The sequence below is a fragment of the Dromiciops gliroides genome, chromosome 1, assembly GCF_019393635.1.
Source record: "Dromiciops gliroides isolate mDroGli1 chromosome 1, mDroGli1.pri, whole genome shotgun sequence".
Lineage (NCBI taxonomy): Eukaryota > Metazoa > Chordata > Mammalia > Microbiotheria > Microbiotheriidae > Dromiciops > Dromiciops gliroides.
The window spans coordinates 65694417-65715111 of NC_057861.1; the positions used below are offsets into that span (position 1 = coordinate 65694417).

The 20695-nt window shown below is 45.6% G+C and overlaps 1 protein-coding gene across 2 annotated transcripts; it reads right to left on the minus strand.

Annotated features, from left to right (window-relative positions):
• Positions 1-1503: 1503 nt before the first annotated feature.
• TICAM1 (toll like receptor adaptor molecule 1) lies at positions 1504-19890 on the minus strand. 2 transcript variants are annotated; one of them, XM_043981192.1, is made up of 2 exons: positions 19687-19890; positions 1504-5271 (listed from the first exon to the last, which is right to left on the minus strand). In XM_043981192.1, exon 2 carries the CDS (start codon positions 5139-5141, stop codon positions 2901-2903), a length of 2241 nt encoding a protein of 746 aa, XP_043837127.1. In that variant the 5' UTR covers positions 5142-5271; positions 19687-19890; the 3' UTR covers positions 1504-2900. The 2 variants fall into 2 exon arrangements, 1 of the variants encoding a protein (XP_043837127.1); XR_006354667.1 differs by lacking the exon at positions 1504-5271 and adding an exon at positions 18039-18451.
• Between the last annotated feature and the right edge of the window lie 805 nt (positions 19891-20695).

Genomic DNA, 20695 nt, shown 5'->3' on the forward strand with positions numbered 1-20695 from the left:
CTTCCTTTTCATGGAATCCTAGACTCTTAAAGTTGGAAGGCACCTCAAGTCAACATATATTAAAACAGGAATAATTTCCTTGCCTGATAGAGCAATGTGGGTTCCACAATTTAGGTACATTCAGTTCTGCATGGATGGCTGGACCCAAAGAGCAATCATCAGTGATTAGATGGAAGCTGAGGAAAGAAGTAACGATCAGTGAAGTGCCCGAGAGATGTGTAATTCCCCTGGGCTTTTTAAACACACATTTTACAGATGAGGAACAGAGGAGCCTGCCTTACTAGTAGTAATTGGCAGAGGTGGAATTTGAACCCGGGTCCTCTAACTCTAAAGCTAGAGCTCATTCTACTACCCAAGCTCTGTAAGATCTCCTATACTTGGGCTTTCTGCACAAAATCAACTTCACAAATATAAGATGGGGGAGGCATGGCTAGTTTATCCGATCAAAATATCTGGGAGTTTATTGGCTTGTAAGCTCGGTGAGTCGACTGTGTGTTATGATGCCTGCCCAAAAAAACTTTCATATGATCTCATGAGAGTACTAACTGTACTCTCCCACAGTCAGGCATTGAACAGGAATTTATTAAGCACCCACTGTATGCCAGAGACTGTGCTAAGTGTTAGGGATCAAAATTCCAAAGGGGGAAGACAATACATGAAAGGAAAATAAAAAGCAAGAAAGGGTGGAGACAGATGTAGGGAAGAAGCCTAGGGCCATGCTGTAGAGAAAGTCCAGAGAGTCAAGAATGTGCCATACAGAGAAATGAGGACCTGGTTGGTCTGGGTCACCTCCTTGACACAGGGATTCAGGGAGAAAACAGCTCATCAGAAGGGAAGGAGGCAGAGGGAGAGGGTCCTTCCAATGTGGGAAGTCCAGGGGGGACGTAAGTTTCCAGGGTGAGGAGGTTTCTATTCGTGGTAGTCAGGGAGAGTTCAAGAGCACGTGAAACTGGGGTTCTGTACTTAGAGGCACATTTTAGAAAGTCCATTAATTATTAACTGGAGCATGTGCAGGAGGGAAGCCTCGATCATGTAGGGCCTTTGTGCCATCTGAGCGTCTGATGAAGGAATCGGTGACGTTTAGCCTGGAGAAGACTTGGGAAGACAGGGGAGCTGTGAGGAGGGGTGTGTAGTGTGGCCGTAGTCATCTATTGTGAAAATAGGTTTTAAGTACTTGAGGGACTGTCAGGCATTAGAGTGACTGTTCTCTTTGGCCCCAGGGATCTAAACAAGGTGGATGGAGTGGAGAGGTCAGCTCCAGCTTAAAGGAAGGGAAGTCTTCCCAACCCAATCATCAGAACCATCCCAAAGTAGAAAAGGCTGCCTTGGGAAGGAAAGGTTCCTTCTCCTCTTCTGAGATCTTCAAAAGGGGATTGGGGGCGGCTAGGTAGCACAGTGGATAAAGCACCGACCTTGGATTCAGGAGGACCTGAGTTCAAATTGGGCCTCAGACACTTGACACTTACTAGCTGTGTGACTCTGGCCAAGTCACTTAACCCTCATTGCCCCACCAAATTAAAGGGTGTGGGGGGGATTGGACAAGATGGGCTCCAAGAGTCCTTTAACTAAGATTCTTTCTGTGCAGAGACCTACAGGTACTCAGTATGTCTTCATCTATCTTAATCTCTAGGCTGACTGACTGACTCTGTCTCTGTGTGGTCTCTCTGTCTCTCTCTCCTCAGATAGATGGAAATAAATTCCTAGTCATCTGGGAAGATGAGATTAAGATAGGTGAAGACATATGTTTGTGTGTGTTGTATACATATATACACACACATATCCATACATGTGTGTGCATACATATACATATACACGAGACTCTGTCTGTTCCCCTTGTCTCCCCTCCATCTAGTCTAGGGGCTCATAACCTTTTTTGTATATCACAGATCCCTTTACCTGTCTGGTGAAGCCTATGGACCCTTTTTCAGAATAGCCTTTGTTGTCTCCATCCATAATTGAAGGAAATACTACATTTAAGTTGGAAGGTAGTGAAAATAAAGATGTCATTTTTCCCCCATCCAAGCTCATAAGCCCCCTAGAATCTATCTAAAGACCCCTCCAAAAAAAAGACCCAACCCTGTTCTAGTGCCTAGTTCCCGGTACCCACTTGTGTCTTTTGATGATGGTGGTAATGACTGTGAGGACCCCTCCCACCATTACTCACTTTCTGCCCTCCCCGAGCATTCAAATACAATACATCCCAAACCCAGAAGGCCCAGCCAGGAAGGAGGTTAACTTGTCTAGCACCCATTTCACAAGTGATGAAGTCTAGGAGGAGAACCAGGGAAAGGAGAAGGGGATCCCAGACAGAAGATCAGTATCAGATTTTGGTTCCCTGATCTTGGTCTGAGCAGCTAGGGGGATATTTAGCTGAAAGCTCTCCACTGAGGCTCTTCTCCATACCCTGGAAAGATATGGGTCAACAGGACCAGAAGAGGGAAATGCTGCATCTCTCTGCTAGCACAATTTTGTGTCTCTATTCAATGCTCCCACTTGCTAAGTCCCCCAGGGGACACAGGGAAGGAGCAGGGATGATAACTATGCTTTCTTCCACTCTTAGCCCTGCATGCCAGCCTTGAGATTCCATTCCCAATTCCAGCCGTGGCTAGCTGTGGGGCATTAGGGAAATCACTCAACTTCTCTGGCCTTCAGTTACCTCATCTGTAAAATGAGGGTGTTGGATCGAAAGGCCTCTTAGGCGCCTTTCAGTACAAAATTCCTGATCCTCGTTGTGGATGTTTCTCTGGCACTGGCCCATGCTTGCTCCCCTGGCTCCTCAGACCAGTGGTGGCAGCGGCGGACGGCTGGACGATGTAGCAAACCCATTCCCCGTGGACCATACAAGACTCATCCAGACAGCGCCAGGAAATCAGAAGGCTCCAGACCTGACCAGGGTCTTCTCACTCTCCCTCAGTTCTGTCCTCCTCGTGGGGGCCCCGCCCCTCGCGGGGGTCCCGCCCCTCACTGGGGCCCCGCCCTACATTAGGGTCCCGCCATTCACTGGGGCCCCGCCCCTCGTGGGGGTCCCGCCCCTCACTGGGGCCCTGCCCTTCATTCCGGCCCCACATGTAGTTGTTGAGACCCAGTTGTACCATGTGAGCATTATGAATGATAAGAGGCTGGGCTCCAGCACTCTGAGGATCCAGCTGGGGGGATGAACTGGGTCCAGGGGGGAAAGGCATGGGCGGGATAAACTGATTGAACTGGAAAGCCCCAGGAGCCGCGGGGAGGTGCGGGGGGAGACCGTAGGGCCAAGCCGAGAGCAGCGGCGGCATGCCGTAGCCGGGAGCGAAAGCTGCCTGGCTTGGGAAGGCCAGCGTGAGATTCTGTAGCTGTTGTTGCAGAAGGCGGTGCTGGTAGGATAAGTCAGAGAGGGCATACTGCTTCTGCGATACGCTCTCCCTGTCCGCTGCCATCTTCTGGGTCTGCTCCTGAATGGCCCGGATTTCCTGCTGCTTCTCCCACGCTTCCCTCAGGGCTTGCAGCCTCCGAGGTTTGAAGGTGCTAGAGACCTTCCTGGAGAAGACCGGAGAACTCTCGTCCAGGCTCACCAGGCCGGTGAGCAGCTGGGAGACCTCGGCCGGCTTCATCGTGCTCTCCAGGGGAAGGAAGGGGATGACGGAGTTCTCCTTGTCCGTCCTCGTGATGGAGTTCATCAGCGCTGTGTGCACCTGGTGATAGCTCTTGCGGCAATCAAAGTGCCTGGTGAGCAGCAACACGGTAAAGGCCGAGTTGTCGATGGCGTCTTGCAAGCACCGGAGCTCGAAACGGCCGGGGACCCGAAATTCCTCACAGAATGTGGTGCCGTCCGGCACGCCCAGGCTCTCCAGGACATCCCGGACTCGAAAGGCAATGTCTTCATCCTCCTGGGCGTGGAGGATCACAAAGTTGAAAAAACGCTGTCCTGTGCCTAGCTCAGGTCCGGAGGGCAGTGAAGACGACACAGAAGGAGGAGGATCCTGGGTGGGGAGGGGAGGCCTTGGCCCCGAGGACTTCTCCTGAAAATCACTCTCTTGCACCGAGGGCCCGGTGGCCCCCCCTTCCCCGGCAGGGGGGACTGACATGGGGGACAATCCTGGTAGCACCTCAAAACCTTCTTTGGAGACAAGAGTTTCTGCAGGCTTCATTGAGGCTGGCTGGAGAGACGTGGGGTCAGAAAGTGCTTCAAAACATTCCACAGGAGACTGTATGCTGGTCTCGGGGGTCCCTGGGGTAGGAGGGGATGGAGTGTCAGAGGGCCTGGGTGCCTGAGGACTAGAGACCACTGAGGCTGAGCTGCTTGGCCATCCAGGGATGGAGGTGGCTGGGTCAGAATGAGGCCTACTCATTTCTGGCTCCTCCCCGACTTGTGGTTCAGAGGACTGGGTGGAATTGGTCTGAGGGTCCCCACACAGTTTACTCGGGCCTCTGAGGATCCTTTTCTGGGGCTGGTAGCTGAGGAGGGGCAAAGTGGGGGATTGACTGATCTCCAGGTTGCTAGCAAAAGAGGTGAAACTACCAGTAGAGCGTAAGGATAGGGGAGGTGACTCAGTTGCCAGCATATCTGACCTGGGCCTGATGAGCCAGGGGTGACTACTGACCCTAGAGGCCGGGGCTGAGGATACTGGAAGGCAGTCCATGTCTGACCTGAGTGTTTGGAAACTCCCATCTCCAAAGATATGGCCACACTGGGCCTGGGCCTCAGCCAAGACGCTGTCCAACCGAGCATCATGACACAGGCTGAGGGCTTGTAGGGCTGCTTGGTAGGCTTTGTTCCGGAATGAAGCCTCACATAGTTTCTCTTCTACAAGCAACTGGTAAATGCGAGCAACAGCCAATCGGATGTCCGCCTGCTCCTCAGATGACAACGGGTCGGCCTGCTGCTCAGATGGCAATGGGCCCACCTGGTTCAGAAGGAACTCGGTCCCTTCCCAGGTCCTAGCCACACAGAGTGCCACCTTATCTCCTCTCAGTGAGTCCAAGGAGATCCTGGCCTCTGTCTTCTGTCCTAGAGTCAAGAGGACCATGGTGTATAGAAGGTCACTGGCTTTGCAGCTTGGCCAAGGGGCCTTCAATTTGTGTTTGAGGTAGAGGAGTCTGTCCTGCCCAGCTTGGCATAAGATGTCAAAGACTCCCTTCAAGTTTGGGATTTCCTCCGCCATCTTTGGCCACCTGGAGAAGGGGTAGACATGGCATGTTCTGCTCTGTGTGCCTGAGATGGGGACGGCCCTTGGGCTCTGACCCCAGCACCTCAGGCCTCCACCAGCCTAACCTCAGGCATTTCAGCTGCACCTACAGCAAACAGAATGGAAGCCGAGTTAGAGTTTGGCTCATGTTCTTCCTCCCCATCCCCAGCCCATCCCAACCACCAGTTCTCCCGTTAGACACATCCCAATAGAGTCGGGCCCAAAAAACCTTGGGAATAACCATGGCTTCCAATAGCACCAGCTCCGCTTCCAGCCCAGCCCCTACAGCCGTCATTCCGGGAGGAGCCTCTAGGGAGATGCAACCTGGCAGAGGTTTCTTTGGGTGTAGAACCCCTCCCTGCCCCCCCAAATAAAAGTCTTGCCACTGAAGTCCTCCAAATGGCTCAACATCAGAAATGGACAGGGAGCATCAGTAGAGATATTCAAGATAACGTATGGACATGTCATTAGTGTCTGCACCCCAAAGAGCATGGGATGTTTCCAGGGAACTTGTGGGTAAAACCTCCTCTATGTGTCAAGCGCACAATAGAATGCAGTTTCAGAGCAGAGACTAGTTTACAACAGTAAATAAATAACTTTTCTTTCAAATCCTAGCAGCCTTCCTCCCAGAAGTAGTCTCCATCCCAACCCTTCCTCCCCGCCCCCCCACTCCCAGCAATGAGGGTTAAATGACTTGCCCAGGGTCACACAGCTAGTAAGTGTCAAGTGTCTGAGGCCAGGTTTGAACTCAGGTCCTCCTGAATCCAGGGCCTGTGCTTTATCCACTGTGCCACCTAGCTGCCCCTATCCTAACCCTTCCAGCTAACAGTATCTCCTGCTTCTGAGGGAATTTACAAAGAGCTCTCCTCACAACAACTCTCCCTTAGGAGGAGGATTATCTCCAATTTACAGATGACAATGAGGCTCAAAAAGGGAAAGTGACTTATCTAGAGTCTCATACTTGTGAGTATAAGAGCTGGGATTTATAGGAATTTGGGGGGGGGGGGAGAGGGCAGGCAATGAGGGTTAAGTGACTTGTCCAGGGTCACACAACTAGTAAGTGTCAAGTGTCTACGGTCATATTTGAATTCAGGTCCTCCTGAATCCATGGCTATGATGTAGGAGGCAAAAAAGGGTTAATAGAAAAATATAAGACCCAAGCTCTAGTACAGATATTAGCTCTAAAAGGGAGTCAGATCCCAGTTAATGGATAACTTATGTTAGGTTCTCATACCCATAGTGATCAACATCCATAACGGACCAGAACAGGTCAGGTCAAAATAACAATAAAGGGAAAAGACAACCTATAGAAATTCTAATGAAAAATGATTCTATTTCGAAACTAGCCATGGGAATCAGAAAGAGACATGCCCAGAAAAGGCCAAATTTGTCCCCAGATTCACCTTATGATGTGTAAACCCCCAAAACACGCCTCCACTGAAAAAGGTACCCGCCTAGGGGGTTGGCTTAGGACCCCCAGCAACTCCAAATTAGGATAAACCCTCCCTTGTAACACCCTAAGGTGAACAATATTATAATGAGAAGGACAGGCCCTCCCCTGTACCTCCCCAAGGTGGAGATTATTATAATGAGACTGATAATCAATTTATCCATACTATAAATATAACTCTTTCCTTTCCTTATTTGAGAGATACCTTTTCAATATTTTGGTTCTCTCCCTGTGATCACTCACAGTATTGCAATCAAACTTAGGAAACTGAGTCACTGAGTCTTGTGATTCTTTTGGGATGACTCACAATCAATTGGACCCCAAATTCCATCCTACATCAGCTAGTGCTTTATCCACTGCAACACCTAGCTGTCCCCTGGATTCATAGGAATTAGAGCCAGAAGTAACCTCACAGATTCTCTGGTCAAATGCCCTCGTTTGTTTTTGGTTTTGTTTTTTTTTTTTTTCAGATGAAAAGCTGAGACCCAGAGAAGAAAAATGCCCAGGGTGACATAGATAAGAAGTGGCCGAGTCAATTACAAGGGCTCTCTCTTCTCTGAGCATCCATACCATAGAGATTGGAAATTCCCTGAGGACAGGCACTGGGGCTGCTCCTTCCTTCACCCCCCTCTCTCCCCTCCCTGCCTCCTCTGATTTTATCCCAAGGCTGGTCCAAGGCAAGGTTTCTTAAATTTTTTCCACTTGTGACCCCTTTTCACCAGAGAAATTTTTATGTGACCCTGGGTATATAACAGGTAAACATAACCTTTCACTGTTGCCAAACTTTTTGTGACCCCCATATTCAGTTATGCAACTCCATATGCGGTCTCAACCCACAGTTTAAGCTTTCGAAGGGCTAACACGAGAAAAGAGAGTGATCTGGCTCTTTCTTTTCCTATCATCAAGGGAAGATTTAGGGTCTTATAGATGGATCCCTGCTCTTGAGCATGGATGATCTGGGTTCCCAATCCGACTCTGCTTCTTATTAGTAATGTGATCTTAAATCCATTTCACTTACTGATCCAACCATTCTGGAGAGCAATTTGGAACTATGCCCAAAGGGCTATAAAGCTGTGCATACTCTGTGACCCAGCAATACTACTAATAGGTCTTTTTCCCAAACAGATCATAAACAAGGGAAAAGGACGCACATGTACAAAAATATTTATAGCTGCTCTTTTTGTGGTGGCAAGGCATTGGAAATTGCCCATCAATTGGGAAATAGCTGAACAAGTTGTGGTATATGAATATAATGGAATACTATTGTGCAGTAAGAAATGATGACCAAGCAGATTTCAGAGAAACCTCGAAGGACTTACATGAACTAACGCTGAGTGAGATGAGCAGAACCAGAAGAAGATTGTACACAGTATCAACAACATTGTGTGTTGATCAACTGTGATAGACTTGACTGTTCTCAGCAATACAATGGTCTAAGATAGTTCCAAAGGACTCATGATGGAAAATGCTCTCCAAATCCATAAAAAAAGAACTATGGAATCTAGATGCAGATTGAACCATACTATTTCTAAGGTTTTGGGGTTTTGAGGTTTTTCCTTTTTACTCTGATTCTTCTTTCACAGCATGACTAATGCAGAAATATGTTTAATGTGGTGGTACATATATAACCTATATCAGATTGCTTGCTGTCTTGAGGAGGGGGAAGAGAGAAAAGTTTGAAACCATAAATCTTATAAAAACAAATGTTGAAAACTATCTCTACATGTAACTGGAAAATAATAAAATACTTTTTTTTTAAGTGAGGCAATTGGGGTTAAGTGACTTGCCCAGGGTCACACAGCTAGTAAGTGTCAAGTGTCTGAGGCCGGACTTGAACCCAGGCACTCCTGACTCCAGGGCCGGCGCTCTATCCACTGCGCCACCTAGCTGCCCCTAAAATACTTTTATGAAGAAAAAAAATCCAATTCACTTGCAAGTCAAGGCATTGCCCTCCTGTTGTCACTAGTCTTTTTCCAGAATGAAGGACTCAAAACAATCTGTTAGTAATAATAGCTGCCCCCCCTGAGGACCCAACTGGATACATCAGAGTGCTAGAGAATGGAAGGATGGGAAGGGAGGTCTCCGGCAATTCAGTCCAACCCACACTTGAACAGGAATCCCTTCCACAATTTACCTGACAAGCGGGTGTGTCAAGATAATGGAATGTGATGGATGAGATTTATCGGAAACTCAGGAGCCCACCTGGAGATTAATTTAAACTGATTGAATTGGATCAGGCAACTGAAGGTAGAATGGATTACTGGTTGACTTCTAGTTAAGCACATCTGCCTGATACTTAAGGGTACTTAATGGATTTGAATGACACTAGCCAATCAGCTTGAAGAACCTCCCATTTCTGGGAAGATGAAGCAGGAAGTGGACGCTGGGGACTGGCTCCTGTCTCTTTGGCTTTGAGAGATGTGGTGGCAGAGGACTTCATAAGTGGGAGTTTGGGAAGATTAGGATTGCCAGGTTATAGGAAATCTGTTCTCAATCTTTCTCTTTCTTTTACTATCTTTCAATAAACCCTTAAAAAACCTAAACTCATTGATCAGTGATTTTAGTCAGTTTCCCCCCAAAACTGGGGGGACAGATTAGAACTTTAAATTACACAGGGTCATCCAGCCCATGCCTGAACATGTCCAATTATGGGGCACTCACTACTTCATGAGGCAGCCCATGCCTCTTTTGGACAACTTGGGATATTACCTTACATCAATCTAAACCTGCCTCCGAGCAGCTACCATCTATCATTCCTAGTGGTGTCCTCTGGGGCAATCAAAATGAATCTGTTCCATCTTCCACCAAAAGCCCCACAAATATTTAAAGAGAGCAAACACATCCCCCATAGGACTTATCAGCAGCTCTGCTTGGTTGGACTCCATGAACACTATGCCTCCTCCAAGATACACTGAGTCAACGACTTCTCAGCTTCCTCTCCCCTCTGATTGGAGGCTTGGTTGTAAGCCCAATTCTTTTGCTTTTCTAAATACTGTGTTCCAAGATTTCCTCTCATTTATGGTTGAAGCAGCCAAGTCCTGTGTGATCCTAACTGTAACTCCTTGGTACTTGAACTGCTTCATTCCGGATTCTTGTAGTATTTTCTCTTTGACTTGTAGGTCCTGAATTTTGATTATTACATTCCTGGGAGTTTTTATTTGGGGATTTATTAGAGAAGGTGACCTACGAATTCTTTCTATATTCATTTTGCCTTCTTTTCCTATTAAGTGTGGGCAGTTCTCACTTATGATTTCCTCCTAAGGTCTTCCTTTATACAGGGCTCACTTTCCAGGCAACTCCATCTTCCATCAGTGGTTCTGCTTGGTTATACTCCAGAACATCATGCCCTTAGGTTGGGTAGCCCCTGCTGGTCCCCCTCTGCCCCTCCCTTTTAAGATTCCTTTTATGGGGCAGCTAGGTGGCAAAGTGGATAGAGCACCAGCCCTGAAGTCAGGAGGACCTGAGTTCAAATCCGGCCTCAGACACTTAACACTTACTAGCTGTGTGACCCTAGGCAAGTCACTTAACCCCAACTGCCTCACAAAAAATAAATAAATAAAGATTCCTTTTATGTATTGTCTTTTCCCTTTAGAGTATAAGATTCTTGAGGGAAGGGGTCGTCTTTCTTTTTCTTATTTGCAATCCCAAGGCTTAGCACAGTGCTCTGCACATAGGAGTCATTTAATAAATGTTTATTGAATTGAATTCTTACACACAGTGAGTGAATGTAAGAAGAAATATGAAAGCAACATGTGTAGGGCAATTATATTATCATTAGAAATATCACAATAGTGTGGGGCTGTCCACATATGAAAGGCGTGACCTTTTGCTGGACTTAGGTTGGACTTCTTTGGGATACTGTTGAGGTAATTCATAAAGAGAGGTGAGAGTGGGGTGACTAGGTGGCACAGTGGATAAAGCACCGGCCCTGGATTCAAGAGGACCCGAGTTCAAATCTGCCCTCAGACCCTTGACACTTACTAGCTGTGTGACCCTGGGCAAGTCACTTAACCCCCATTGCCCTGCAAAAAAAAAAAAAAGAGAGAGAGAGAGGTGAGAGTTGGATCAGATGATCTACTGAGTCCCTCCTACCTCTAAAAGACTATGAATGTTACAGATTAAAATATGTATCAAGTGAGCACCAACGATTCCATAATCATCAAATCAAATTTTGTTGTTGTTCAGTCATTTCAGTTATGTCCAACTCTTCATGGCCCCATTTGGGGTATTCTTTTTTTTTTTTTTTTTTGCGGGGCAATGAGGGTTAAGTGACTTGCCCAGGGTCACACAGCTAGTAAGTGTCAAGTGTCTGAGGCCAGATTTGAACTCAGGTATGCCTGAATCCAGGGCCAGTGCTCTATCTACAGCGCCACCTAGCTGCCCCCATTTGGGGTATTCTTAACAAATAAACCACTGCAGTACTTTGCCATCTCCTTCTCCAGTTCATTTTACAGATGAGGAAACTGAGGGTTAGGTGATTTGCCCAGGGTCATATAGTTAGTAAGTGTCTGAGATCATATTTGAACTCAGGTCTTCTTGACTCCTAGGCCAGGGTTCTATCCACTGCACCACCTAGCTGCCCCCATCAAATCAAATACCCATTACTATAATATTCATCCTCCCCCACCTCTTCAGTAGTCAGCATTTCTGATCACACCCATTCTTCCTGGATATTAATTTCTCCCTTAGTTTCTGTGATGCTGACTGTACTGGTTCTTGCTCCTACCTCTCCGGGAGCTTCTACTCAATGGCTCTTTGTCCCACTCTCCAGAGTAGGTGTTCCCAAACTCAGTCATTGGCCTTCTGCTCTTACCACTAATCTTTCCCTCTTATCAACTTCCATGAATTGAAATCTGTCTTCCATAAGGATAATTCTTTTTTTTTAATAGACACTTTATTTTTTTCCCCAATCACATGTTAAAACATTTTTAACATTTTTTTTGGTTTGAGTTTTATTCCCATCCTCCCTTACCTCCCCCCTCCCAGAGGTGGTAAGCAATCAGAAATAGGTTATACATATGCAATTATGTAAAGCACTACCATATTAGTTATTTGTACAAGAAAACTTGAATAAAAGAAAAAAATGAAAGAAAGTGAAAATAGCATGTGGAAGTCTGTTTTCAATCAGTATCAGTTCACTCTTTGGAGGTGGATAGTATGCTTCATCATTAATCCTTTGGGGTTGTCTTGGATCATTGTATTGCTGAGAATAGCTAAGTCATTCACAATTCTTCATCATACAATATTGCTGTTATCATGTACAACGTTCTCCTGGTTCTGTTCACCTTACTTTGCATCAGTTCATCTAAGTCTTTCCAGGTTTTTCTGAAATCAAACTACTTGGCATCTCCTATAGAATAATAATATTCCATTACAATCATATACCACAACTTGTTGAGGCATTCCCTGATTGATGGGCATCCCTTTGATTTACAATTCTTAGCCTCCACAAAAAGCTGCTATAAATATTATTGTACAAATAGGTCCTCCCCCCACCTTTTTATGTCTTTATGATATAGACCTAGAAGTGGTATTGCTGGATCAAAGGGTATGCAGAGTTTTACAGCCCTTTGGATATAATTCCAAATTATTCCATGAGAATAATTCTATAATTTCTATCCCAGCTTGTGAACCAAGGTATCTCCTAAGCTCACCATCTCCAACTGCCCACCTGGGCCTCAAACTTGGCAGGTATAAAATGAAATTTATCATCTCCCCCTACATACACTCTGCTTCCCTGTCACAACAAACTGGCTCCCCTTCCTAATTCTGTCAATGGCACCAACAATCTTCAAGTCTTGGAATTGTCTCTGATTTATCCCTCACCATCTCTATTCAGTCACCAAGTCAATTCTTCCTTTGAAATGAATCACTCCCCTCCTTCTCCTCATTCCTATTTTCATTGGCATTACCCCAATACAGGACTCACCTTGATCCAGTCTTTCTTTGACTGTCAGTTATCTTATTGCAGTCAGGCTCACAAAATATTAGAGATGGAGATCAAGTCTAACCTCATTTTATTTGATAAGGAAACTGAGGCCCAAAGAGGAAGCAAGACTTATTTGTGGTCACATAGCAAGTGAGCAAGGACTGGAGATATCTGTACTCTGATGTGGCCAAAACCCAAAGTCCAAACTCCCAAGTCCTGCACTTAAAACTTTCCACAATCTGGTCCCCATCCTACCTTATCACTGGTTCCTCCTCTCCCACCCATGGACTTTTTGTTTCTCTTCCAATTCCAGTCAAGCAGTTTTATTCATGGGTACCTTAGTGAATTCAAAATCATTAAGTCCAAGCCACTTATTTTACAGATGAGGAAACTGAGGCACAGAGAGGTTAAATGGATTGCCCAGATGCACACAATTCAAATCCAGGTCTTTCTGACTTCAAGTCCAGTATTTTACCCCCTAATAGCTAGCATTTATATAGTACTTTAAGATTCACAAAGTGCTTTACAAATATTGTCTCCTTTTATTTGCACAACTATCCTGGGAGATTGGTGCTATTATTATCCCCATTTTACAGATGAAAAAAGTGAAGCAGACAGATGCAAAGGGATTGCTCAGGGGTCACACAGCTAAGACGTGTTTGAGGTTGGATTTGAACTCAGGTCTTCCTGACCCCAGGTCTAGCATTCACTCCACAAGAATCTGCTCATTACGTGTTTTTGTTTTGTTTTGTTTTTGGTGGGGCAATGAGGGTTAAGCGACTTGCCCAGGGTCACACAGCTAATAAGTGTCAAGTGTCCGAGGCCAGATTTTAACTCAGGTCCTCCTGAATCCAGGTCCAGTGCTTTATCCACTTGCAACACCTAGCTGCTCACGCTCATTACTTTCTGAACCATATGCTGTGCTTTCCAACATCTGTACCTCTTTGCTTGAGTTATTCACTTCATCTAGAATGCCCTTCAACTTCTCACATGCAGATCCTCCCTAACCTTCAGAGTCCAACCCAAATGTCACTTTCTCTATGAAGCCTTTCCAGAAACCCGAATCTAGAAGTGATCTCTTCTGCCCATGGAAGAGAGTGCTTTGTACTTCCATTAGAAGACTTGGCACATTCTTTTTTCAAGGACCCACAATCATGGTTTTATTGGCATTGACATAAAAACAAAAGTCATCACTGTGTGGCTTTTCCACTGACATCAAAAGAAAACCCATCACCAACTTTCTGTCAATGAGCCTCTCCATACTTAACAGTCTCACAGGAAAGACATGTGAATCTTCACCTGGCCTGTAGCTGAAGCCCTTGAAGATTGGTGGGATCTACACAGCCTTCAAGACTTCAAGATCACCTCCATGCAGTGGGGCCATCACCATCTATTTTGTATTCTGGCTACTTATGTACATGTCTTATTTTCCCACCCTTTCCCAACTCCCACTAGACTATAAACTTCTACAGGGGAGGGACTGTGCCTTCTTCATTTTTATATTATCCTCGGCACCTAGAATAGCGCTCTATACATAGTCAGTATTCAGTAAGTGTATTATGAGTGAATGAATTCTTATAATAAACAACAAGAGGAGACCATGACACAAATGTTGCATGTCTGGAGAGCACTCCAATTCTGAATACTCTTCTGAGATTCAGCCCTTAGTTCCAGGTACATATAGTGGGAAATCAGAGGATCCAGTTTCTAGTGCTACTTACTACCCATGTGCCCTTGGGTAATTGATTTTCTTCTCTGGGTCTCAGTTTTCTCAACTGTAAAATGAGCAAACTAGATTAATTCTGAGCTTCTTAGCCAGGGGTACATAAAGTGTTTTGGGTTTTTTTGTGAGGCAGTTGGGGTTAAGTGACTTGCCCAGGGTCACACAGCTAGTAAGTGTCAAGTGTCTGAGGTTGGATTTGAACTCAGGTCCTCCTGATTCCAGGGTCGGTGCTCTATCCACTGCACCACCTAGCTGCCCCACAAAGTGTTTTTTTCAATATGTTGATAACTGTATTTCAATCTCGGTTTCTTTTACTATCCTATGCATTTAAAAACATAATTCTGAGAAAGGGTCCATAAGCTTCACCAGACTGACTGCCAAAAGGGTCCATGTCACAAAAAAAATGTCAAGAAACCCTGGGCTACGGGCAGCTAGGTGGCGAAGTGGATAGAGCACCGACCCTGGAATCAGGAGGACCTGAGTTCAAATTCTGCCTCAGATACTTGACACTTACTAGCTGTGTGACCCTGGGCAAGTCGCTTAACCCTCATTGCCCCACCAAAAAAAAGAAAGAAAGAAAGAAAGAAAAGAAAAGAAAAGAAAAGAAAAGAAAAGAAAAGAAAAGAAAAGAAAAGAAGAAACCCAGGGCTACAAAAACATCCTCAAAAAGAGAGAAAGATCTATTTGTACAAAAATATTTATAGCAATTCTTTTTGTGGTAGCTGAGAATTAGAAATCAAAGGAATGCCCATTAATTGGGGAATGGCTAAACAAAGTGTGGTATAAGATGGCGATGGAATATTATTGTGCTATAAGAAATGACAAGCAGGATGATTTCAGAAAGGCCTGGAAAGACTTGTATGAACTGATATAGAGTGAAATGAGCAGAACCAAGAGAACATTGTGCACAGTGACAGCAATGTGGTTTGATGAAGAACTGTGAATGACTTAACTATTCTCAACAATCCAACAATCCAAGACAATCCCAAAAGACTATTGATGAATCATACTATCCACCTCTGAAGAAAGAACTGATGTGTGTGTGTGTGTGTGTGTGTGTGTGTGTGTGTGTGTGTTGGGGGGGGCAGGGCAATGAGGGTTAAGTGACTTGCCCAGGGTCACACAGCTAGTAAATGTCAAGCATCTGAGGCTAAATTTGAACTCAGGTCCTCTTGAATCCAGGGCCAGTGCTTTATCCACTGTGTCACCTAGCTTCCCCCAAAAAACTGATATTGATGGAACAGACTGAAGTGTGGTATTTTTCACTTTCTTTCACTTTTTTTTCTTTTATTCAAGTCTGCTTGTACAAAATGACAAATATGGTAATGTTTTACATAATCATACGTTCATAACCCATATCTGATTGTTTGCCACCTCAGGGCGGGGGGAGGGGAGGGAAGGAAGGAGAGATAAAAATTGGAACCAAAAACAATAAATAAAAATGTTATTATTAAAAAAAAAAAAGAAAGAAAGCCTGGGCTAGATTTCTAGACCCTATGATATACATCCAGGACACTATCACTTAAGCAGTCCATGGCTCTCAAATTCAACATTTAAAGCCCTTCACATTCTGGATCAGGCCTAAATTCCAGGCTAATTACAAATGACTATCCCACTTCCCCTCTATGCACCCAGTTTCCCAGCAAAACTGGCCTATTTACAAATAATATTTCTTTTTGTTTGTTTGTTTGTTTTGGTTTTGTTTTTTGCAGGACAATAACAGTTAAGTGACTTGCCCAGGGTCACACAGCTAGTAAGTGTCAAGTGTCTGAGGTCATATTTGAATCCTGGTCCTCCCGAATCCACAAATCATATTTCAACTACCACATTCACACCTTTATATAGGCTGTTCTCCATCCGTAGAGTGCTCTCCTTCCTAATGCCTTTCAAGATTCTGCTCTGGTGCACCCTCCTATGAGACCTTTCCTAATTCCCTTGATTGTCCTTCCCTTCCCCAGAAATTTTACTTTGTACTTTTAAATATACCTTGTATTTGTTTATAATTTCACAGTAGAATGTAAGCCCCATTGAGGGCACGGATTCTATTTTTTTTTCCTCCTTTGTCTTTGTATACAGTACCTTGTGCAAAGTAGATAATTAGGATATGCTTATGGAATTGTATTTAATATGGCTAAATGAAACCAAATAACCTTTCCCCAAAATGTACCCCTCCTCTCAACTTTCCTAGTTCTGTTTGATAGGATGACCCATTCGCCTAGGGTGAAAATCTTGGGAGTCATCTCTAATTCTTCCTGGTCCTGCATCCCATCAGTTGCCAAGTCCTGTGCATCTCAGTTCCAGGATGTCTCTCACACCCATCCCCTTCTCACTACTCTCTGTTAAGGCATTCACTGACTCTCATGTGGACAGTTTCAATGGCCTCCGAATAGGATCTCTCAAATGCAATTCCCCCTTCTCTATCCCAGCTGTCAAAATAAGCTTCCTGGGGCAGCTAGGTGTCATAATGGATAAAGCACCGGCCCTGGACTCAGGAGGACCTGAGTTCAAATCCAGCCTCAGACACTTGACACTTCCTAGCTGTATGACCCTGGATAAGTCACTTAACCCTCATTGCCCCTCGAAAAACCCTCCTCCTCCTCCTCCTCCTCCTCCTCATCTTACTTTGGCCAAGTTCCGACTACATCACTCCCCTGTTGAACATCTTCAGTTTACCTACGAGATAAAATACCAACTCCCTACAGTGCAGTTCCAGACCTTCCATGATCTGTCTCTGACCCCTTTCCAAGTCCTATTTCATGCTACTCCCCTTTTCATACCCTATAGCCCACTCAGACTGGGCAACTAGTAATCCCTCCATACCAATCCCCCCAATCTCTTCCTGTTGAAATCCTTGCCCAGCCCCCGTCTACCTCCTTCAGGAAACCTTCCCAGATTCCCCCTAAGATGGAGGCCTCTCCTCCAGTCACTCATCCCCCTTAGTTTGTCCCCAGCACTTTCCTGAATTGTGTAGTTATTTATCAGTCTATATCTCATTCCTCTAAAAGACAGTCCCACTGTGTTAAAATTATATCTTGTTCTGGTCGCCCTGACCTCCCACACACACACTTCTAGTCAGTAGAGTAAGTTTATAAGTAGTCATTATTAAGGAGGCAACAGCAGGAAATTAGATTGCAGAGCAGAATTTGGAAGTCACAGCCACAACCATCCCCCCAAAATCAAAGAAGTATAATTTACAAACTGTATCATATATTAACCAAAATTCACCGCCTGATAATATGTATTGAATGAGGGAAGCCTCCTAGGTGCTGCTGGTCCTATGGTATGTCAATTCCAGACAAAATCTACACTTCCACAGTTCCAGACCAGTACAACATCAAAAGGTGATGATAACTTGGAGATGATGTGAATAGGTTAACTGTGAAGTTTTATAGATAACTTTGAGATGATTTGGCTGCTAATGAACTAACCCAAGGTGGCACAGATAGGAGTCGCTCTGTTTCTCTCCTCCACCTCCCCCCCCAAAAAAATCCTATAAAAACGAGACCTCAAACTCATGCCCCCTGAGCCCTCTTCCATCTCCATTGGGTCCATGCTGCCTAGTGCTCCCAACTCTATTCTTTGGTTATGAGTGATCCTTTTTGCCTCTCTGCTTTCCCATCCTCTTTCCCACACTGTCTGCCTTCCTTCACCCTCCCATACCCCGTCCCCACAACGATGTCTGCCTCTGTATCCCATTTGCTCTCATTAAAATGTGACGGCTGACCTGTTTCCTGCTGCCAATCTTGGTCTTTCCTGGGGAATACCCTAAGAGCCAGGCATGCCTGCCCTGTTTCATAATTTCATAAGTTACCAATTTATCCATTGATGTCAAAGACCAAGATGTTTTGGGGGTTCTTTTTCCTCCTGTGTCCAGCACCAGCAGACAACCGCAGATGTCACTGCTAAGAGCAGAGGATAGAAAAGTGGGTCCCAGTCCCCAGTTCAATTTTACCAAGCACTTCATAGTGAGCAAATATGACCTCGTAATTTCTCTGCTCAAGAAGCTTCTTCAGCAACTTTTTTTAAAGGTGTTTTTGGAATAAAATACAAACTCTAGCTACCCAGGTTTATAACCTGGATTTGACCCTTCGCTCTCACTTACACCAGTCCCAATAATAAGTTCTCAGTTTGTTTATTGAAAAATCTCTTCAATATATTCCTGCTTTCTCTTCCCTTGGTAAAGACTGAAAAAAAAAAAGAAAAGAAAAAATGACGGGGGTAGGAGGATAAAGACAGAAGGGAAATAGTGATTTTTCTAGTTTCCTTGCTCCTTATGTAAATAGGAAAAGGCCCTTTAGCAGGCATTTTGGTCCTCGAATAAAACCAGTTTGATTTTTAAAAAAATAATAATGTGAAAGGATCAGCTAGGTGTCGAAGTGGATAGAGCACCAGCCCTGGAGTCAGGAGGATCTGAGTTCAAATCTGACCTCAGACAGTTGACACTTACTAGCTGTGTGACCCTGGGCAAGTCACTTAACCCCCATTGCCTCACCAAAAAAATATAAAGTGAAAAATATTTATCTGAAATATTTTAGTAATATGAAGTCAGAGATATGATTGTTCTAGCATTCAAGTACCTTTGCAAACAAAACAGAACAAAGGAAACAAATAGCATTTGGTTTGAGCTTTTAAGAGCATGGTAAGGAATTCAACAGAAGAGGGGAAAGGCATTTCCAGCACAGGGTACACAGTGAGCAAAGGCATAAGGTGGGAAAGTCCAGGAAATGTTTGGAGCACAGAGAACTAGTAAGTTTAACTGGGAGATCATTGGAAATAATATTTGGAAAAATATTCCTGAATTAAAATCTGGCCTCAGACACTAGCTGTGTGACCCAGGGCAAGTCACTTAACTCTGTTTGTCTCAGTTTCCTCATCTGTAAAATGAACCACTCCAGTATCTTTGCCAAGACAACCCCAAATGGGGTCATGAAGAGTCAGATGGGGCTGAACAAACTTTTTTTTGGTGTTTGGGGTCATAGGTTCCTTGGGCAATCTGAGGAACACCTCTGGACACCTCAGAATCAGGTTTTTAAATCCATAAAATAAAATGCAGAGGATTCCAAAGGGAACCACTTCTATTGAAATCCAGTTACCAAAACTGATTAAAAATTCCTGCCCCGGAGGAAGGTCAGGGAGAGTCATTTAACCTTTGTTCACCAATCAGCAGAGCAGTGTGACGCCTAGATCTGTGACTAAAGATTGTGGAGGCAGTAATTAATATACGTCCTAATAAGCACTTAATAACGTCCTCCTACCCTTCCCTTCTTTCTCCCAACACTTGTCAACCTGTGGAATCCATCAGGTACCTCAAGGGAAAGAGATTGGGGATCCATGTGGGGTCCTGGGCTCAAGGTCACCCAGGAAATGGTGGACCTCCCTGCCCCCACCTTACTCCACAGCATCATCACCTTCCCCTTACCTTTCTTTCGAAGTTCTGAGTACCAGAGTGCTTAGTCTGGAACATACAGAGAAATCAGAGGGAAGAGGCCAGAGCTAGCCGCCCCAGAATGAAGGTTTCCGTCCCGGTGCTGCTAGGCCAGGCCCAGCACACCAGAGGCACCTCTGTGCAGGCTGGATGCGGAAGCCGGACAGCCAGATGGGTTATGGAGACTTTTAACGACGTGTTCAGAGTTCAGCCCCGCCTCTCCCCCAGATGTTTAAGGAGCATGAAGATTCCCCCCCACCCCCTTTCTCCCGGCCAGAGGAGGGGGCTTGGGATTTCTCCAGGAGGCAGGCTCCGTTTCAGGGCATAAAGGGAAGGCAGTGACACCAGAGCCTTGCTCTGGGTACTCAGAGCAAACTGCACACCCCAGGCAGGCTGGACCCCAGGAAGAGAACTCCTAAACTCCAAACCCCGGAGGAATGGGCATAGCCAGCTCTCCCTGGGATATGGAAAGAAAGGGTGCGGAGCTAGAAACTCCGAGGAGGAAAGGGGTGGGATGGGGTGAAGTGGGGAAGAAGAAAAGAATTTAAAACAGGCATGCGGGGCGACATCATTCCGAACGCTGACTTGAGGGGAAAGCTCGGAATGGGTCGGGATTCAGCAAGGAGTTCCGAACGCTGCGAGGGGGGAGCTCCCAGCCCTGCGGGATGGAGAACAGAGAAAATGCCGTAACCTGCCTAAGACAGTCAAACCGGCCCGAAGTGGGGTGTCCGGGTCTTCCAATCCCGCAGCCCTTCCTTCGGCTTCCAGAGTTACCAGGCTGGAGGGGAATTTGGAAAGTAGGAGCCACTTACACTTACCCGGAGCCCGGGGAGATGTTGGATAAGTAAACCAGTCCAGCAGCTTTTGGCTGGGTCCGCCTTGCTCCGCTAGTATGGAATGGGTGGATTGTTCTATGCCCCAGGGGCTTGGGAGGCTGCACCGCTCCGGAGCCTCAGAGAGAGCTACTTAGGCTTCTTCCGCCCATGCTCTCGGCTTCAGCGAA